We start from the raw sequence: 18,578 nt of genomic DNA, 5'->3' as shown, positions 1-18,578 counted from the left end.
GTTGGCTGACGGACGCCATTTCGGAAAGCGAAGATGGAAGGTGAAAATACCTGTCTATGATTAGAGCTCTATGACGAATGGCTCTTGCGTTAAAAAGGCACAGAAATGGCAACGAGGGATGTCATAGTCTGGGTCTAAACAAGTGACGCAGTATGAATAAAGTCTCGGTGTGGGATCTGCTTTTCACAGGCGAGACAGTTGTTAACTTTTTCAGACATCAGTTAGTGCAAGAAAAAAGGATCCCCAATGGGGTACTTAGCTTTAGACATTTTCAGCTGTAATTTGAACTCTGGTAGCAACCGACTGGCACTCTTGCGAACTGCTTCTGCTATGGGCTCCACAGCAAGAATGACTGGTGTAATGGCGTCGGCTGCCCTGCTTTATAGCACTAACGCCCTGATGTCAGTCAGCAAGTGACAGCAGCCAGCACAGAAAAACATTGACTCTGGTATTCAGGCCTGCTGAGGGCTACCACAGCAGGGATAACCCACAGGTGATGACTGCAACAGTGAAAAATGAAGAACATCGGAGTGTGGTCTCTTTTTTGTCTTTCTTTGGAGGGGGTGAACCCTCCAACGTGGAGAAAGCCTCTGAGAAAGGTGATTTGAGTAGGCTTTTCAAAATCAATTTATTTTTATGCTCATTCAGGGTATGAGAGCTAAACCCCAGAAAGAAAGAGGAAGGGGGGTTGTACTGAGAGATGAGGCACTCCCAAACAGTAAACACAGTCATCATGAAAGTCACTATTAGGCATTTTTCTCCCACACTTCAGGCATTGTTTGAAGCCTGAGGTGCCCTTTTTATCCGACATGTTAATATAAACAAAATCAGCAATGTATGATGAGTAAAAAGGAAAAAAAACAACAGAGTACCACAACTAAGCAGACAACAATAGTTAACTGGAAGGCAAAGAGAAGATACCAATGATGGTATATAAAATAATTACCACAGTGGGTAGAGAGAAGGGAGTGTACCAGCGATGGTACAAAGATTACCAACAGGCAATGACAGGAAAGTTGAAAAAAGACTTAGCGAAACACAGCTACAATAAATAACACTCTAGCTAAGAACACACTAAACAATTCTGAGTTATCAGAAATATCAAAATAACAGAATATCCTAACAATATCAAAGACTTAGCTGACAGCTGGCTTGAACATGGCTTTACGGCAACGCGGCAAATGAGATCTGGGGTAACAGGGAGAAGGGGATTATGGGTAAAATTTTAGCTCGAGAGTTTTTGGCTGGCACGAACTTTGGTATAAGGCCGACTCAGTTCTGAGGGCTCGGAACCAAACCCATCAGTGATGAATGGAATGAAGATTAACCACATCAAATTGTAAGTTTCAAAAGAACAGAGTTAAGATCCATTGATGGTACCACCAGTCTCCTAGGTGGCCAAATATGCATCAGTACTTTCAGGAACTGTCTCACCCAAGATAAGGTAAAAATGGCGTAACTAATCACAGGCAAGCAGAGAAGGCCAAAAGGTGAATCTTAAATAGAAGGATTAGAAAGGCCAGAGGATAATAACTTACACAAATATTGCAGAATCAAGGGAGTGTGAGATCTGTAAGAATCTTGGTTCTCACGTTTGTTAACAACTAGAAAATCTTTTCCATTTAGTCATATATAATTTTCTAGTAACCGTTTGTTTAGCATCCTTTAATAACAGTGCCATCTCATTAGAAAAAAGGTGCCTATGCAGTATCAAAACTCTATTAGCCAGGCAGTTAGTTGCACTACTTGAAGGTTTGGGTGGATCAGAGAACCCCTGTCTTGTGCAAGTAAGTCCATCTTGTGAGGAAATTTGTGGTAATTGCCTCTGATCATTTCCAAGAGAAGGGAGAATCACTGTTGCCTGGGACAAAAGGGAGTTATCAGATTAATCCTTGAAGAGTCCCTCTGAATCGTTATAAGGACTCTAGTTATTACAGGAATGGATGGAATGGCATGCAGGAACATTCTTGTCAAAGGAAATGAAACAGCATCTGTCTTCTAGGCCTCTGTTCAAGGACATCTGCAGCAGAAATTCTTTCTGTGTGTTGTAAATAGAGGCAAATAGATATATTTAGGAAGTATCCAACAGCTAGATCAATTCCTGGAAGCCCCTGGTGTGCAATTTCCTTTCATGGGGGTCTGTCCTGGATTTGCTGAACTTGTCTGCCATAACATTCTACTCTGATGGGACAGAAGTACCTTGAATGGATATCTTGAGTTGACTTGCAAGTGCCTAATCTACTACTGCTAGTCTGTAAAGGCAGTGAGGATCTGGTTACCCTTGTTTATGAGAGACATAACTGTGGCATCATATAGAATTATGGGATCCAGAGAAAGTTCAGAGATTTCAGAGCATTTATTAATGTCATCATTTCTTTGATATATTTATTTGATTAATTTGATTCTAAGGTCAACAGAAACCAGGCTGAAGATCAGGAGGTTGACTACAGAGAAAGCACAACAGTTCAAGGCATTCCTCAGGGTTCTAGCACCTCAAGAAGAAGAATAAAAAGAAGAAGAAGAAATAGGTGGAGTTGTAGAACACCGGCAGCACCTCAAAACAGCATGTGTGGGGGCTATAGGCTAGATAAGCAGCTGAGCCAGGTATGGAAATAAGGTGAATAACGAAACCTGGTGTTTATAGGTTCATAGGTGTGTACTAGGCTAATGGCCTTGGGGCCTTTACAAGCCTAGCCATAGGATTACCCTGGCATAGTGCCACCCAACCTTAGTTCCCACTGCCTCTGTTGAGTAGAGCCGCTGGTGTTATCCCCGGGGTGAATTTTCTGTTTCCCATCAACTCATCAAGATTTCTCTTGAAGAGGGTCAGCGAAGTGCTCTGCTTGACATATATGGGAAGTCTGTTCCATAGCATGGGCAGTCTCTGGGTTATGAACCTGTCCCTCCAGCATGTTCTTTTAATTGTGGTAATGAGGTTGAGGTCTCTGGAGTGTATGGTGCGGAGGGATTGGGATTTCTTTAGATGTAGCATTTCTAACAGAACTGGGTCAATCATGGCTTTGTAAGTCAGGCAGAGATCACCTCTAAGTAGGCGATATAAGACAGAGAATAGTTGGGAGTTTTTTGAGTCTGTCCATATAGGACAAGTGTTTAAGGCCTAGGATCCTCTTTGTGAGGTACTTTTGCAGCCTCTCCAGTTGTTGCAGGTGTCTAGTGAGGTATAAGCCAAATGGGGCATTGTACTCGATGATTGGCCTAATGAGGGAAGAGTAAAGGGAGACAATGACCTCTTTCTTCCTGGATGAAAAACCGTTAGTAATGAGATGTGCCACATAGAAGGACTTTCTGACCACAGTGGCAATGTGGTGATCAAAAGAGAGGTTGCTGTCAACCTGTGTTCCCAGATCTCTTATAATGTCTTCTGTGTTCAGTGGACTACCATCAATGTGGTAATTCATGGGAACCGGGTTTTTTCCCCAAAGGGGATGATGACACATTTTTTGGCATTGAGCTTAAGGCCATGGTTCTGACACCAGTCATTGCTCACAGTGAGGTCATTCTGTAGGATGTCAGCATCACTTGGGGAGTTAATAATAGCTCCCAACTTGCAATCGTCTGCGAACTTTGTCAGCCAGAGTCCCTTTGTGTTGACCTGGACTTCAGAGAAGTACATACTGAACAAGAGAGAACCCAGGACTGAACCCTGTGGGACTCCACTCGTGGCTAATCGGCAGTCTGACTTGGAGTCAGCTACTTTCACACTGTGGGTTCTATCTGTGAGCCTGTTTGCAACCCACCTATTGATATAGGGGTTGATGCCAAGCTTAGTGAGTTTTTCTATGATTCCTGAGTGGGGAATGGTATCAAAAGCCTTAGCTAGATCAAGGTAGGCTGTATGAACCACCTTGCCTTCATCCACAGCTCTGGTGACTGACTCAAAGAAGTTGACCAAGTTGAGCAGGTATGATCTACCCTTCAAAAAACCAAATTGTGTAGGACCCAGAGTTTGCAGATTCCCTATAGCCTTGTTTATTAGGTTCATGATGATGTGTTTCATAGCTTTGCATATCAGACTAATCAGGCTAATGTTGGAATGCAGATGTCCAGGAAGTCATCAAAAGAAAGGATGAGTACTGGAAAAATTGTGAGATAAAAAAGATGGACCAGCCTAGCAAAGGTTGGCTAACAAAAAAGCTAAAAGAAGAGTTGCAATAGCAAACAACAAGGCATTAGAGGCACTTTACCAACTTCTGGAAAATGACTCAGTAGATGGCACAAAGAAACTCCATCAGGTTACAAGACAAAGACAAAAAGATAAAGAAGATAGTCAGATACCCTTCATAAGGGAGGCCACCAACGATCTGCTCACCGGTCCAAAGGACATCAAAGGAGTATGGAAGGAGTACTTCCAGCAGCTTCTGAATGAAGAAAACCCCACAGAAGCTGTATTGCCCCAGACACAGCCTACAATGAAAGAAGAGGAGGAGCCTACCATAGAAGTAAGAAAAACACTAAGGAAAATGAATTCAGGGAAAGCAGCAGGCTCAGAGGAGGTCACACATGATATGACAAAGATGTTGGATGAGATAGGGGCACAAATGGCTCCTGAGGGTACTCATCTTAGTTTGTCTTGCTGGCTTCACAGATCTTGCACTTTCACCCCTTTGGATACAGCTCCCCATGTAAAATCTGATGCATCTGTGGTTACAGTCTGAGTATGGTCTGGCAGGGTAAAAGGCAGTCTTGGGTTGTAGGACAACTGATTTACCCAACAACAGATTTCCTTGCCAAAACCCAATACTGGAATCTGAAATTATAGGAGGTTTTGGTGTTTGGTCCAGACTGCGTTGAGGAACCACTAAATTTTCCTCATTGAGGTCTGACCAGAGGAATCATGAGAATTACAGAGGCCACAAAACCCAGAATCCTGAGATAATCCCTGACTGCTGAAAGGGACTTACTGGAGAATACCAGAAACTGTTTCCTGTAGAATTCCATTTTTTTTTCTTGAGGAAGAAATGCCACCCTAGTGGATGTATCCAGGAGGCATCCTAGGAACACTATATTTTTGGCTGTAATGAGAGAAGATTTTTCTAGGTTCATATAAAAATCCTACATTGAGAAAAAGGTTTTCAGCAAAGAGAAGAGATTATTGACAACTTACAAAAGTCTACAAAACAAAGACAGTCATGTAAATATTGAAAAAAGTGGATGCTCTGTAGGCTGCAATGGGCTATTACAGGTGTTAGACACTTTGTGAACAAACACTCTTGGTGCTCTTGACAAACCAAATAGTAAAACTGAAAATGTGAACCAGACACAGAAACTCTTAAAATGTGTCTGAAATATTTCAGAATGAGACTCTGATGATAGGCATGTTTTGGCTCTAGAGTTGCTAGAAAACCGTGAGAAGGAATGAGAGGTAAAACTGTGATGAGAAAAAAAAGCTCAAAGCACTTTTAGTAAGAAAGGCAAAATAATGTCACTTACAGTGCAACCAGTGTATTTACAATTTAAGATAACTTTAATTCCAAAAAACATAACGAGAATTGCTCTGATGTGCCCAAAGAGGAAGAAATAATTTGCATGCCCAAATACCTGATTTGTCAATAATAGCATCAATCTCCTCAATCACGTCAAAATAGGCCTCGTTGTTTGTGTACTTAACACCAGTCCGTCGCCATGGTACCACAGACAGCTGGCCAGTGGGGAGCTGATCACCAACATTAGTGCTACCTGAGAAGCAAACAGAACAGAAATTCAACTATGTGAATCCAAAGTGAAGACAGTCGATATATGCAACAGAATCTTCAAAGGAACCAGCCAGTAAATTCACTTGCAGACTTGAAAGGTAAACTCATTCATAAATAATTTCACAAAAGACAAGTGTACTAGTTTCATTTCACCCATAAAAGCAGACCTAAACAAGTGACAGGTTCCGTAACAATTCAGACCATATCCTATGGTTAAGCTTACTAACAGAACGCTGCCATAGCTGCAAGTCAAAATTATCTCTAATGGGGCACCATCAAGCTCTTCAAACATTACACTGCTCATTAAAAAAAAAAAGAAAAAATAACAAGGCTGTTTAACTGCTTATGAAACTGGAAGATTTGTCCTTTTCCTCACTAGATCTATGGCCAACTGCATAGTCTAAATCCCACAGGCAGACCACCAGCACAGACACTTGCCTTATAAGTTCATACATTAATCAATATGTATACATTCCAGGAAACAATTTAGGAGCCTAGCCCAATTTCCCAAATGCCTCAGAGCACTATCTGGTTTACTTTGTGCTTGGAGATGAACAGTAGGTAAATGGAGGCTGACAGAATCAAACTCTAAACTACAGGAAATAGACTGTTAACAACTCATACTCAATTGTTTTGTGTTCACTGCCAGACACCCACCTTTGCCATAGACTTAAGGCATTGCCTTTTTTTCCCATGTGGTTGCCCCTCCCCTAAAAGGGTGGGAATTTGGGTGCTGGGGGCTGTGTACTTAGTCCTCCTATGTTTTTCCTATTCAGGTTGATATATTAAAAAGTTGACATCGTAAAATGTCTGATAAGTCGCAATTTGTTAACACTTCTAGAAACTGCTTTAACAGATTGAGTAACAGAATATGAGGAATAAAACATTTAGGAGTCACTGCAGATCATTCACTGACAATCTTAGTGATGACTTTCAAAGTATTTTTCAGGTCTTCTATATGAGGTGAATGGTGCTAGGATCTGACAAAATACCGTAACGATGACAGTCTCATGAACTGTGCCCTCACACTGCATTATGGACTAGATTTATCTTTTCCAAAAAACAAAAATCTTATCAAAATGTCTGCCCTTATGACAGCATTCAAAGTTACAAAAGAAAATAAATTAGCACTGATCACTTACTCTGTTGTAGGTATGTCTGCATCAAGTAGATATTCATGAAAAGATAAGAATGTACGGTTGTGAAGCAAACTTACCATAATGGTAGATGTTCAAATGGTCACTACTGCAGTATCCTTACCTGTACGGGTTATATCCTGCCATGGATATAACACCAAGTTTCCAAAGCTTCAGGGGATGTTTCATATCCCCAAACTAGTAGCTTGAGCTGAGCTAAACTAAAACAAGTCTAGGTTCTAAGCTCTTCAGAGCTTTCCTTCCAACACAGAGAGAGGGAAGCTGAGCCCTGAAAGGACAATGCTAGGAAAAACAAAAAATAAATAACCACAACCTGTCATAAACAACACACCAAAAAACAAGGGGATGGATGGGATGGAGCAACTACTGCATCAGTGATCATACGAACATCTACTGTTATGGTAAGCTTACTTATACAACTTTACTATATTCATTATATTGACCACTGCTACAGTAGCCATAGCCATAGCTGTAGGGATAGATTGTCCTAGCTTACTACATTTGGGAGGTGGAAAGAGAATAGTCCAAGAGTCCCTGGAGAATGGTCCTTGCAAAGCCTGATCTAAACTTAGAGAAGGAATCAAGCTTATAGTGCCTTGTAAATGTATGTAGAGAACACCAAGTAGCAGCTTCTACAATATTTCTAGAATCCAACCCTTTCGAAAAAGCCATACAAGAAGCCAAGGTGCTCGTAGAGTGGTCCTTGACCCTGCCTGGAATATTTTTTTTGGGGTGAATATAACAAAAGGTAATAGTCTTAAACAACCATTTGGAAATAGTCTGCTTTGACACAGGTTGTCCCTTCTTACCTACACAAGAAATGAATAATAGATCAGAACATCTGAGAGATTTAGTTCTGTCAAGATATTACCCGAGTTGTCTGTGCACATCCAAGGTATGAAGTATCCTTTCTCCCTCATTTTTAGGTTCAAGAAAGAATACAGGGAGATAGTTTGGATTAAAGTAAACTCTGGATACCACTTTAGGCATAAAAGAAGGCTTCGTTCTCAAAGAAATCCTGTCCCTATAGAAAATGACATAGGATTAAACCACCGTAAGAGTTTGCAGAGGTCAGAACAATCAGTAAAACTGTTTTGCATGTTAAGAACGTCATATCAGCCAGGTTTATCTGGTTCAAACAGAGCAAATGTTAGATTTTGATCATCAGTTTTCATGAAGGCCTCTTATGTAAAACCCTTTCAAAAACAGTTTGACATTTGAATGCACTTAATGAGGAAGATCCATGGAGAGACATGTTGAAATGGCCAATAAATGAACCTTGATAGAGGAGTAAGAAAGACCATAAGATAGTAACTCAAGCAAATATTGTAAAACCAGAGAACAGCATGAGTGCTGGTTATGTTGATGGCAGCAATTAGAAAACCTTTTCCATTTGCTAATATATTGATTTTCTATTAGCAGGCTTCCTTGCCTCCTTTAGTACCTGCTGCACATTCTCAGTAAACAGGTACATTAAAGGAATTAAGACCCCATCATCCAGTCAATTGAAGTTGACTGATGCTGAGGTGGATCAACAACCTTGTTCATGCGTGAGTAGATTCATTCTGTGAGAAAGCTTGTGGTAATTATCCCTGGCTATTTCCAAAAGAAGGGAGAACCACTGTGGCCTGGGACATAAGGCAGTCACCACAATAATCTTGGGAGATTCTTTCTGAATCTTTAGAAGTACCCTGTATATCAATGGAAAGGGTGGAAAAGCATACAGAAACATTCCTATCCAAGGAAAGGAAAAGGCATCTGTCTTCCTGGCCTTCCTGCATGAAGTCTTGGAGCAGAATATTGCCAACTGATTGTTCAGAGAGGAGACAAACAGGTCTACTTGAGGAACTCGCCAAGGATGGATCAAATCTTGGAAGATGCCCTTATCTAGTTTCCATTCATGAGGGTCTGCCCTTGTCCTGTTCAGCTTGTCCGCCACACAGTTTTGCTCTGACGGAATGTAGGATGCTTGTAGAGTGAGACTGTGCTGCAAAGGTATATCCCAATTTAACATTGCTAGTCTGCAGAGGGATATTACCTGGTTCCCCCTTGTTTGTTGCTGTACCATATGACTGTGGTATTGCCTGTAACAACTTGAAGAGGCCCTGGGGACAAAAGATGACTGACAAGAGTTTGACTGCTTTGATTACAGGAAACATCTGTTTTATATTTATGTGCTTGTGTCTATCCCTGGTGTCCTACACACCATGCAGTTTTATACCTCTTAAAACTGCTCCCCAAGCAAAGCCTGAAGAGTTTGTGGTGACGGACTCCCTTGGAACAGGGAGAGAGAGAGGGGAGAGCTGAATTTAGGTATATCTGTTTTCTCAAAGTCATTTCCCTTTTGACAAACCTCAGCACTGCTATCTGAAAAGACAAGGGGTGGTGGTGCTGGGACCAAAGAAATTTCAGATACCACTGTATCTTTCTCATGTGGCTTTTTGCCAGGGGTATCATGATACAGCCACAGTGGTGCAGCGGTTAGCGTTGTCACTTCACAGCAAGAGGTTCTCCCGTTCGATTCACGGCTGGAGCACCTTCTGTGTGGAGTCTGCATGTCCTCCCCACAGTCGAGTGACATTTAAAGACATGCAGGTATGTGTGTGCATGAATGGGTGTGCCTTCTTTGAAAGTTGGGCATCGGGCTGGCAATTCGTCACCATAAAAAGTCCACTGCCAATCATTAGCGGACCGGAGTTCCGCTGTGTCGACCCCTAACCGGGAAAAGCCAAAAGACATTAGTTTTACCATGAGAAACATAGATGCCATGAGACCCAACATTCTGAAGTAGTCCCTTGCAGTGACCTAGTCTGAGTACAAAACCCTAGAAATAGCTATATATATATATATATATATATATATATGTATTTTTCTTGGGGAATAAAAGCTCTTTGAACTGTGGTGTCTGGTTGACATCCCAGAAATACAATCCTGTGAAGAGACAAGAAAGACCTTTGAATATTCTCTTGGAATCCGAGCTTGAATAAGATGTCTCACACTCAAGACAGAGAGATTCATGATACTTTGAAAAAGGCTCTGCAAAGATGAGCAGGCCATCAAAATATGGAAAAATGTAGATACCGTGTAGCCTGCAATGAACTATAAATGCAGCTAGACACTCTGTGAACACTCTTGGTGCACTGGATAATCCAAGAGTAAGGCAGAGAACTGATAATGTGATCCAGACACAAAAACCTTAAGAAATACCTGAAGTCTGGATAAATAATAATGTGACATGCATCTTTTAAATCTAATTTTTCATGGAAACTTGAATGAGGAATAAGAGGTAACAGATTATGAATTGGCTTCATTTTGAATGTAGGTGCTATCGCAAACAGGCTTAGGAAAGAAAGATCCAGAGCTGGTCTCCAAACATTATCTTTCTTTGACAATGAAAACATCCTAGACATTTTTCCCATCTGGGAAGGGGAAACTGGTTCTATTACTACCTGGGAAAGCATGTGATGAAGGACAGGTGGCAACAAAAGAGTCTGGTCTGGAGGATGAAGAATTATCCTAAGGAAAGGAGGAATTTCTTCTCACTGTCATATGCAACCTTTATGAATGACCTTCAGAATCCATTTGTCTGAAACTATCTGTGGCCAAGGACAAAAGTGGAGCTTCACACTTTCTGGAACAAAAAGGGGGTTGTTATGGTGGGAGGGGGAAATACAGTCTCTTAATAGTCATTCGGACTTATTAGACTGTCCTTGCTTTTGGGAGTTTCATATTTTTTGTTGGAACTTCCTTGCCATTTCTTCTTAAATGTCTCTTCATCTGAATGTTGTTGAGACAGTTTATTTTGTTTCTTACTAAAACTGGATAAGGAGTTAGAGAATCCACTGGAAAAATTGGAAAAGGAGGTCTGAAAAATCTTAGAGATTCCCTGTATTAACTTAACCCTTTCATCACACTTTTGATCACCTCCGCAGCAGAGAGGCCAAAAACTAAATCTCTATTCAAAGAAGAATTTAAAATCTCATTTTTCAGATAATCTGGGGGTTCTGCGAATGCAGTCCTGCAAATCTGCTTAAAACGCACCAGTGGCTATAGCCCTGGAAGTTGCATCAGAGTTCACACTCTGGTCAAATTATAACTAATAGCAATCAGTTTATAGCTGGTACAGTGCAGTTAAACAGATGCAAAGTAAAACAGTTTTTCTGTAATTTCCTGAGGCTAACTAACTGGCATACGCAGTACACTTTACAGGTCAAGAAAAATGGGGCAGTGATCAACTCAGTAAGAGGTCCTTAGAGTGCACAGTCTATTAGACAGAGACTTTTAATCACAGAGCAGGCATGGATTTGACTGATTAAAAGTAATACACAGCAATGTTCTTCATGTTAAATGTGCTCACATTATACAATGACAAAATTCTCATTATACTTGTAGGAGTGCAGCCTTATAGCAGAGCTCCTGCAGTATCGAGGTCAGATGTAGTGGAAGACAGTGACTGATGTAAGAGGAGACAAGGAATACTCTTAACATATGGGTTGTCACTGCTGACGTTTGGCCAGGGTGCCAAAGCTTCACCTTCCCTAGGTTGTACGTCCAATACGTGACCTCTGGTTGTATGCATTGGAGTATAAAGACAGACATATGAGAGTGGATCCTCATACTATCTCCAAGCCAGCGGCCTGAAGACTACTGAGAGAGTAGACTGGTCAGCTAGAAGGGGTGCAGCTTGAATTGGTAAGAAAATTCTCCTTGCACCCATACAACAGAGCAAAGATTAGAAGAAAGGGGGAGAAGCAACTAAAGATTAAGGAGTGATAGAGAAGAGGGATGGAAGGTGGGGTGGAATACTGCAACACTGATCTATAGAACAGCTACTGTTAAGGTAAGTTTTTACACAACTGTACTATATCCAGACTGAAATCACTGTTACAGTATTCCTGACATATGGGTGATTTCCAGATTTGAAGGAGGAAGGAAGGCTGGTTGGCTACTGAGCAGAAGAGTTGCCCAGCAGTCTGGACAGGACTGACCTAAGAAAGGCTGCCCTGGACCTGGAGAAAGCATAAATTTTGTAGTGCTTGGTAAAAGTTTGTACAGAGGACTAAGTGGCTGTCTCCAAGATAGATGTGGCATCTATTCCTTTCTTGAAACACCCTGAGGAAGTGACTGCCCTCGCGGAATGCACTTTCAGGCAGGAGGGCAAGGCCTAATATTGTCTGAAGAGCAAAAAGAGAACTCCTTTGAAATCCACGATGCAGTGATTTGTTTGGAGACTAGCTGTCCCTGCTTAGGGGACATAAAAGGTTAAAAGAACTGGTCAGAATTTCTGAAGGATTTAGTTTTTCCCAGAGAGTGTAAGATCCATTCCCCCTATTATGGAGACTGGGAAAGAAAGTGGGAAGATGAACAGCCTAATCGAGAGACAGCTTGTTCACTAACTTAGGCATGAAGGATGGATTAGCCCTGAGAGACATCCTGTCTTTATGAAAAATAAGAAAAGAGAGGATGGCCATGAAAGCATGAAGTTCAGAAACTCTCTTGGCAGGGGTGAGGGCCAGGAAGAGAATGGTATTCCAAGTACAACATTTTAGAGAAGCAGAAGAAGCTAGTTCAAAGAGATGCAGAGAAAGCTCTTCTAGCACAAAATTAAGATCCCAAGGAGGAGAGATAGGTTTCCTTGGGAGGAGGGGTTAGATGCAGAACTCCCCTGAGGAAAAAGCTTGACCTCTGGCCAAGCCATAAGTGGAGGCCTAAGATGGAGGAAGGCATTGATAGAAGAAGTGAGCTTTTATAGAAGAGCAGGCCAAGCCTGATTGAAGATGTTCCCAGGGGTATTGTAGTACTGTAATGACTTGTGTTAAGAGTGGATCCTGATTAATTTGCAGCACTAGTAGGAAAATCCTTTCCAATTTTCAATATAAGATTTTTCTAGTAGTAGGTCTCCTACCTCCTCAGAGAAGAGATGCCTTTGAGGGATTAAAATACCATCATCCATACTGTCAGGCTGAAAGAGGGAAGAATTTTGTGGATCACAATACTTTTTGCTGAGTTATCACGTCCAGCTGTAGAAGAACTCTCCTGTAATTTTCCTTTGCTGAGTAAAATAGCAGAGGGAACCAATGATGCCTTGCCCCAAATGGGGTCAATAAAAGGAATTTGGGTGTTTCCAGACGAATTCTTGGAAGAAGAGGCAGAGGACAGAAGCCATAGAGGAACTTCCCTGTACACTGGAAAGAGAAGGTGTCTGTCCTCCAGGCTGTGGGGCTAAGGTCTCTGGTGCAGAACTGGGGGAGCAGATGGTTGTTTGGCGAAGCAAAGAGGTCTATCTGAGGAGTGTCACACTGGAGTGTGATGTTGTGGATGGCCTCTCTGTTCAAAGTCCACTTGTGTGATCCTCCAGACAGCAGCTTAAGCAGTCTGCTAACACACTGTCCTGAAAAGGGATGTATATGCCTTTGAGTATGATGTTCATTTGTGGTGCCAAGTTCCATGCCTCCTGTGCTAACCTGCAAAGTCTGTAAAACCTCGTGCCAGCCTGTTTGTTTATACCACATGACAGTGGTATAGTCTGTGTACACTTGGAGTGATTCGGGTTTCCAAAGCTGGGCAAAAATCTGAAGAGCTTGCAAAAGAGCCCTCATTTCTTTCAGGTTGAGATGTTCCTTCAGGAAATGGGGTTGCCATTTCCCCTGCACTAGGTCTGATTCTGTTCACACCTCCCACTCCTTGTCCGAGGCATCCCAGTGATCTTGTTGAAGAGAAGGAGGTATGAAAAGGAATCCTGGGTCGAAGATATCCTGACCCTTCCACCAAACTAATTCCTTCTTGAGATAAGGGAGGAAGGGAATCACAGTATTCATGGGGTGGCACTGTTGGGACCACACAGATTGCAGGTACCAGTGCATTTTCCTCATGTGAAGTCTGGCCAGGGGGACCATAGGGATGGTGGCTGCCATGAATTCCAAAGTACTTAGCATCTCTCTTGCAGAGTAATGGGTTGTTGAGAAGAGGACTTAGACATAACTGGGCAGACTGAGAACTTACTCCTGGGGAAGGAAGGCATGTACTTTCTGTATGTCCAGTCTGCATCCCAGAAATGCCAGGTCCTCTGTAGGAACCATAGGTGATTTTTTTTTTTTTTTGTAGTTAATAGCAAAACCCTGACCTGTCAGTAGATGATGGGTGAATTAAAGGTGCTGAAGACGAATTTTTGGAAAGAAAGCCTGGATCAAAAGGTTGACCAGATAGGGAAAACTCAATTACTTGAGTGAAACAGAAAGCTACAACAGGAGCTACGCACTTTGTGAACACTCTTTGGGTTGTGGAGAAAACAAAATGTAAAACAGCAAACTGAAAATGTGAAGAGCCAAAGAAAAAAAGAGGAATCTCCTGCAAGAAGGACGAATGGGAATGTGCAGGTAGACATACTTCAGATCTAATCACACTAAGAAAGCCTGTGGGAGAATGAAAGGTAAAAGAGTTGGAAGAAAGAGCATTTTGAAACATGGAACTTTTAGGTAAGTGTTCAGAATAGGTCTAGGATGGGACTCCACTGCCCTTCTTTTCTTGTGAACAGAAAAAAATCCTACAGTAACACCTTTTTGCCATGAATTATATTGGGACTAGCTCAGTGGTACCCTGACTCAAGAGGTCTTGAATAATGCGGGCCAAGAGAGATATTTGGTTTTGAGGAGGTACTGGTATGCCTCTCAGAGGGGGAATGTTTTCCCAAGACATAGCATACCCGTCCCTGTTGATGGGGAGGACCCACTTGTCTGTGGTAACAGCTTCCCACCTGGCCAGGGAGAGTGACAGTCTTTGAGAAAGGGGGTAATCAGGCTGAGGACAGGGGGATGGGTGCTGCAGAGGTAGTCACAGGTTTTTGCCTCCAAAGGGCAGTGTCCCAGCTGGAGGTTTCCTTTGCTGCTTTTCACAGTATCTTTTTCTAGGGCATTTTATTTGTTTCTGATTCTGTTCTAGGACAGTTTCTAATGAATGAGGTAGATTTAGATAGTTAATTCCTATGGTATCAAGGAAATGAGGAGAGAAGGATCTGTCTGCATTCTTTCATGGTCTTAACTTGGTCTTATTGAGGTCTGAACAAACCGCCCACCTGAGGGCCAAATACTTAGTCTTTGTCCAATGGCAAATGTATAATTTTATATCTGAAATCCTCAAGTGTAGGCTGACTGCAAAGCTATTCATATCCAGTGACAGCTGCCCTAGAAGAAGCATCCACAGCACTGTAACTGCACTTAATGCTGTGTCTGTCAAGCTAAGTGGCTTACAAAAGTAACCTCTGCATTTGATGCTTAGATACTGCTGTAGGAAGATCCAATACAACTTTGTTTAAGGAGTTAAGGACAGATATCAAATAATTGATCATTTGAGTCTGGTAATTAATTGCTCTAAAGGCAAGGGTAGTAAAGGTGTAAACCTTCTTTCCCCATCTATCCACAGCCCTACTGTCTTTGTTAGTAGGTAAGATATTAGACTGGGCAGAAGCTTATAGGGCTTATCTGATGAAAGAGATAATGCTGTAGTCTGCCACTATTTTATATAGATATTTTAGGGCATTAGGAACCTTGTAAAGTCTGGGCGGCTGCAGTGGTGCAGCGGTTAACATTGGCGCTTCACAGCAAGAGCGCTTCACAGCAAGAGGTTCTCTGGTTCGATCCTCGGCTGGGGTGCCTTCTGTGGGGAGTCTGCATGTCCTCCCTGTGGTCGCGTGGGTTTCCTTTGGATGCTTCAGTTTCTTCCCACATCCCAAAAATATGCTGTAAGTGGATTGGACACTCTAAATTGGCCCTAGCCATGAGTGCGTGCATGTGTGTGCCTTCTGTGGAAGGTTGGGTACCAGGCTGGCAACCGACACTGTAAAACTCCACTGCCAATCATGAGCGGACAGGTGATCCGCTGTGGCGACCCCTAACCGGGAAAAAATGAAAGAAGAAGGGACCTTGTAAAGCCTGTCTGGTATCTTAGGAGCTGGTGGCTGAGAATTAGGTGCAGAAGAGGTGGATTGAATGGTGTCCTGGAATGTATCAAGGACAGGGTGTACTGGAGAAAGGGCAGGAGTACTCATCTCCAAAAAGGTGTAATACCTCTTCTGAACATCAGAGATCTATCTGCATGGATTGCCATTCAAAGTGTTTCATCATTTTCTGTACAGTCTCCTGAAGGAAAGCTTCCTCAATAAGGAAATTAGGTGAAAGGGAGTCAGAGTCATAGTCCTGCTCTTCATTAGAAGCGGAGAAACCAGGGCAGGTTTTAAAGGAATAGTCCCTCATTTTAATCTATGCCCAGTTATAAATGTGGCCTTCATCCTACTGCAAGTTTTAAGCCCCCTGATATTCCAGGTCACACATAGTAAGGGTATTTCCTGAGTACTTTGCAGAATGTTTTTAAAGGAGCTGTCTCCCTTGTGTTGCTTTACATGGAGTCTCTACTAATCAGTGCTCTATGCTATTAGTAATGGATAACTGAAGTCAGAAAGAAAATGCAGCTAAACTGCTTTTGAATCTGTGAACTTAAACTCAAATGAACTTTAACAATGACATGTACCAGTTTCATCCACTTACAGTTATTTATACTAAACCCCAGTATGAAAGTCGAAATCAAGTGGTTAAGCTTCTCTAACTATTCACCATCTTGAGGCACAACAAGAAGCAAGTCTGGCACACTTTCTTCCTGCTCACAGAAAGGTCTTAAGTGGCCCTGATTCTCTGCTGGGGGATATGAATGGTTACTAGGAAGAAGGAACACATTTCTGCTGTCTACACTTGGCTGACTGAAGGACTCACTTGCTGCTAACTTGGTTTCAGTACTGGGCACCTTGATAATCCGCCAGTTTCTTTTTTTAATTTAAAAGTAAGCATCTATTTGTAGTTGTAATCCTGAAAAGGGCTTGTACAAGTGCTTTCCTGATGACGACGACGATGATGATGCAGTCTTTGTAGAACTGGGATTCAACACACCTCTGCTGTGATCACAATGCAAATCAGAAGTTTGTACTGGGACTGACATACTGGTATATTTACCTTTCTTTATGTCATTGAGATAGTCAGAACTATTTAAAAAGCATGAATCCTGAATGTAGCCAGGAAACCTCTTGCAGAAATAAGCTGGCAGGCTCTGGTGATATAAAACCTGTACTGCCTGTCTTGTCAATTTACAACTAAGAAATACAGGCATCACAGTTTGGCCGGGACACCAAAGAGGAAAAAAAATCTGCATAAGCGCTTCAGGACTTGACAGTTTAGTCGAGTAAGCGGGAAACAGATACATTTTTAACACCACCCACCATTTTCATGCCTTTCAGCTTTTTTTGTATAGCATCTTTATTCTGGAGGTGTAAGACCCTGATGATTATTTGTAGGGGGTGGTGGTTGTTCTTTTGCTTGGAACCCAGGGACCTGTGCACTCTCTTCTTAGCCCATGTAACTTATAGGGATATCTGTGTCTATGGGATCCTGATCAATCCTCGCTGGTGAGTCTCTGAACCACTGCTAAGGGGCATAAAGGAAAACTACAAGCAGGACAACCAGTTCACTGTGTTCTCAAGCATGGGAAGGGTTGTACTACATCCACAGGACTCACTCCCAAAAGTGGCTGCCACAAGGCTGCTTCTCCTAGCAGCCTCAAAATTGTCAGCCAATCATGGGTGGGAGCTTACTTCCTCATTAGTCAACAGAAACTTCATGACCCGAGAGGCTGCAGGGACAATTACAAGAGTGGAATTTGGAAGGTGAATGAGACTTATCACTCCCTGAATTCCTAATCTCTCATTATTTCTCTATCCTCCAACTCCTGCTTGGGAGTGCATATTAACCATCTAACAAATATGTGTGATGGCTTCCCTTCATTGCAGCCAGCTTGCTATTATCAATGAAGGAAAGCCTACAACTTCTTTTCTGCCTGACTTGAGTGGCTAAGTTGAAGCCTTAGAACTTGGGGAAAACTTGTACTGCATGGTTCTTTCCTGGGCAGTAGGTGCATCTCCTGTACAGATTCTTAGAGTTGATTTGATGGCTTCAGGCAAAGTCTGAAAGTTTTTTTCTGTGTGTATGAAGCACAGGAATTTTCTCATGAGGCATATTACAGTCATTATGTAAATTCTGAGTAGTACAAAAAAACAAAAGGAAAAAAAAAAAAAACAGGAAGCAAGGGCAGGAGGAACCATCCTTATCAGATGCACCAGCAAGTGACACAGTGACCTAATCATGGAAGCTAGAAGTCTTGAAGAGCTTTGCTAAGACAGAGGTGTCAGGAAATAAATCCCAGCTGACTCATATTGCACATGGTCTCTTAAAATAAGGCAAGGGAAACTCGTTACATTGCAGCAGTTAGATGCAAAATACAGTCACAGCTTTAAGATTATAGAAGTCTATACAAGTGAATGCAAACAGGTAGTAATTATAGAGTTTTTAACCCACTAACAGTGAACTGGATTCAAGGCTGTTTCATGTATTTCTAAAAATAAGGAAATAGGTGATGTTATAATGGAAAATGTCTCTGACCTTCTCCTTAAACTTCGTGCTGGGTGAAAAGTATCCTATACCTAGTCTTAATTAGGGGAATACATTGCATGAAGTGAAGTGATGCGACTGGTGGGTGGTAGTGATCAGGTAACAGAAGTAGTAAAGTTTATGTCAGCTGTGCTGGTGTACAGGAGTAAAAGTTCTGACTACAAACTGGGTGACCTGGGTGTGATTAATGGTTCAGGTACCTGGGGGATCTTGGGGAAGGG

The 18,578-nt window shown here is 42.1% G+C and overlaps 1 protein-coding gene across 3 annotated transcripts in view; it reads right to left on the bottom strand.

Moving 5' to 3' along the window:
• The window catches only part of AP3M2 (adaptor related protein complex 3 subunit mu 2), a 767,971-nt gene that overhangs the window by 254,241 nt on the left and 495,152 nt on the right, over positions 1 to 18,578 (bottom strand). For all 3 annotated transcript variants that reach the window (XM_044082987.1, XM_044082989.1, XM_044082988.1), the window contains one exon: positions 5,560 to 5,697. In XM_044082987.1, the coding sequence (XP_043938922.1) occupies positions 5,560 to 5,697 (138 nt within the window). The remainder of the gene's footprint in view (positions 1 to 5,559; positions 5,698 to 18,578) is intronic.

Source organism: Protopterus annectens, chromosome 9.part0, assembly GCF_019279795.1.
Source record: "Protopterus annectens isolate FY-2018-M chromosome 9.part0, PAN1.0, whole genome shotgun sequence".
NCBI lineage: Eukaryota > Metazoa > Chordata > Ceratodontiformes > Protopteridae > Protopterus > Protopterus annectens.
The sequence above is the reverse complement of the archived record's forward strand: the minus strand, read 5'-3'. Positions and strand labels throughout refer to the sequence as shown.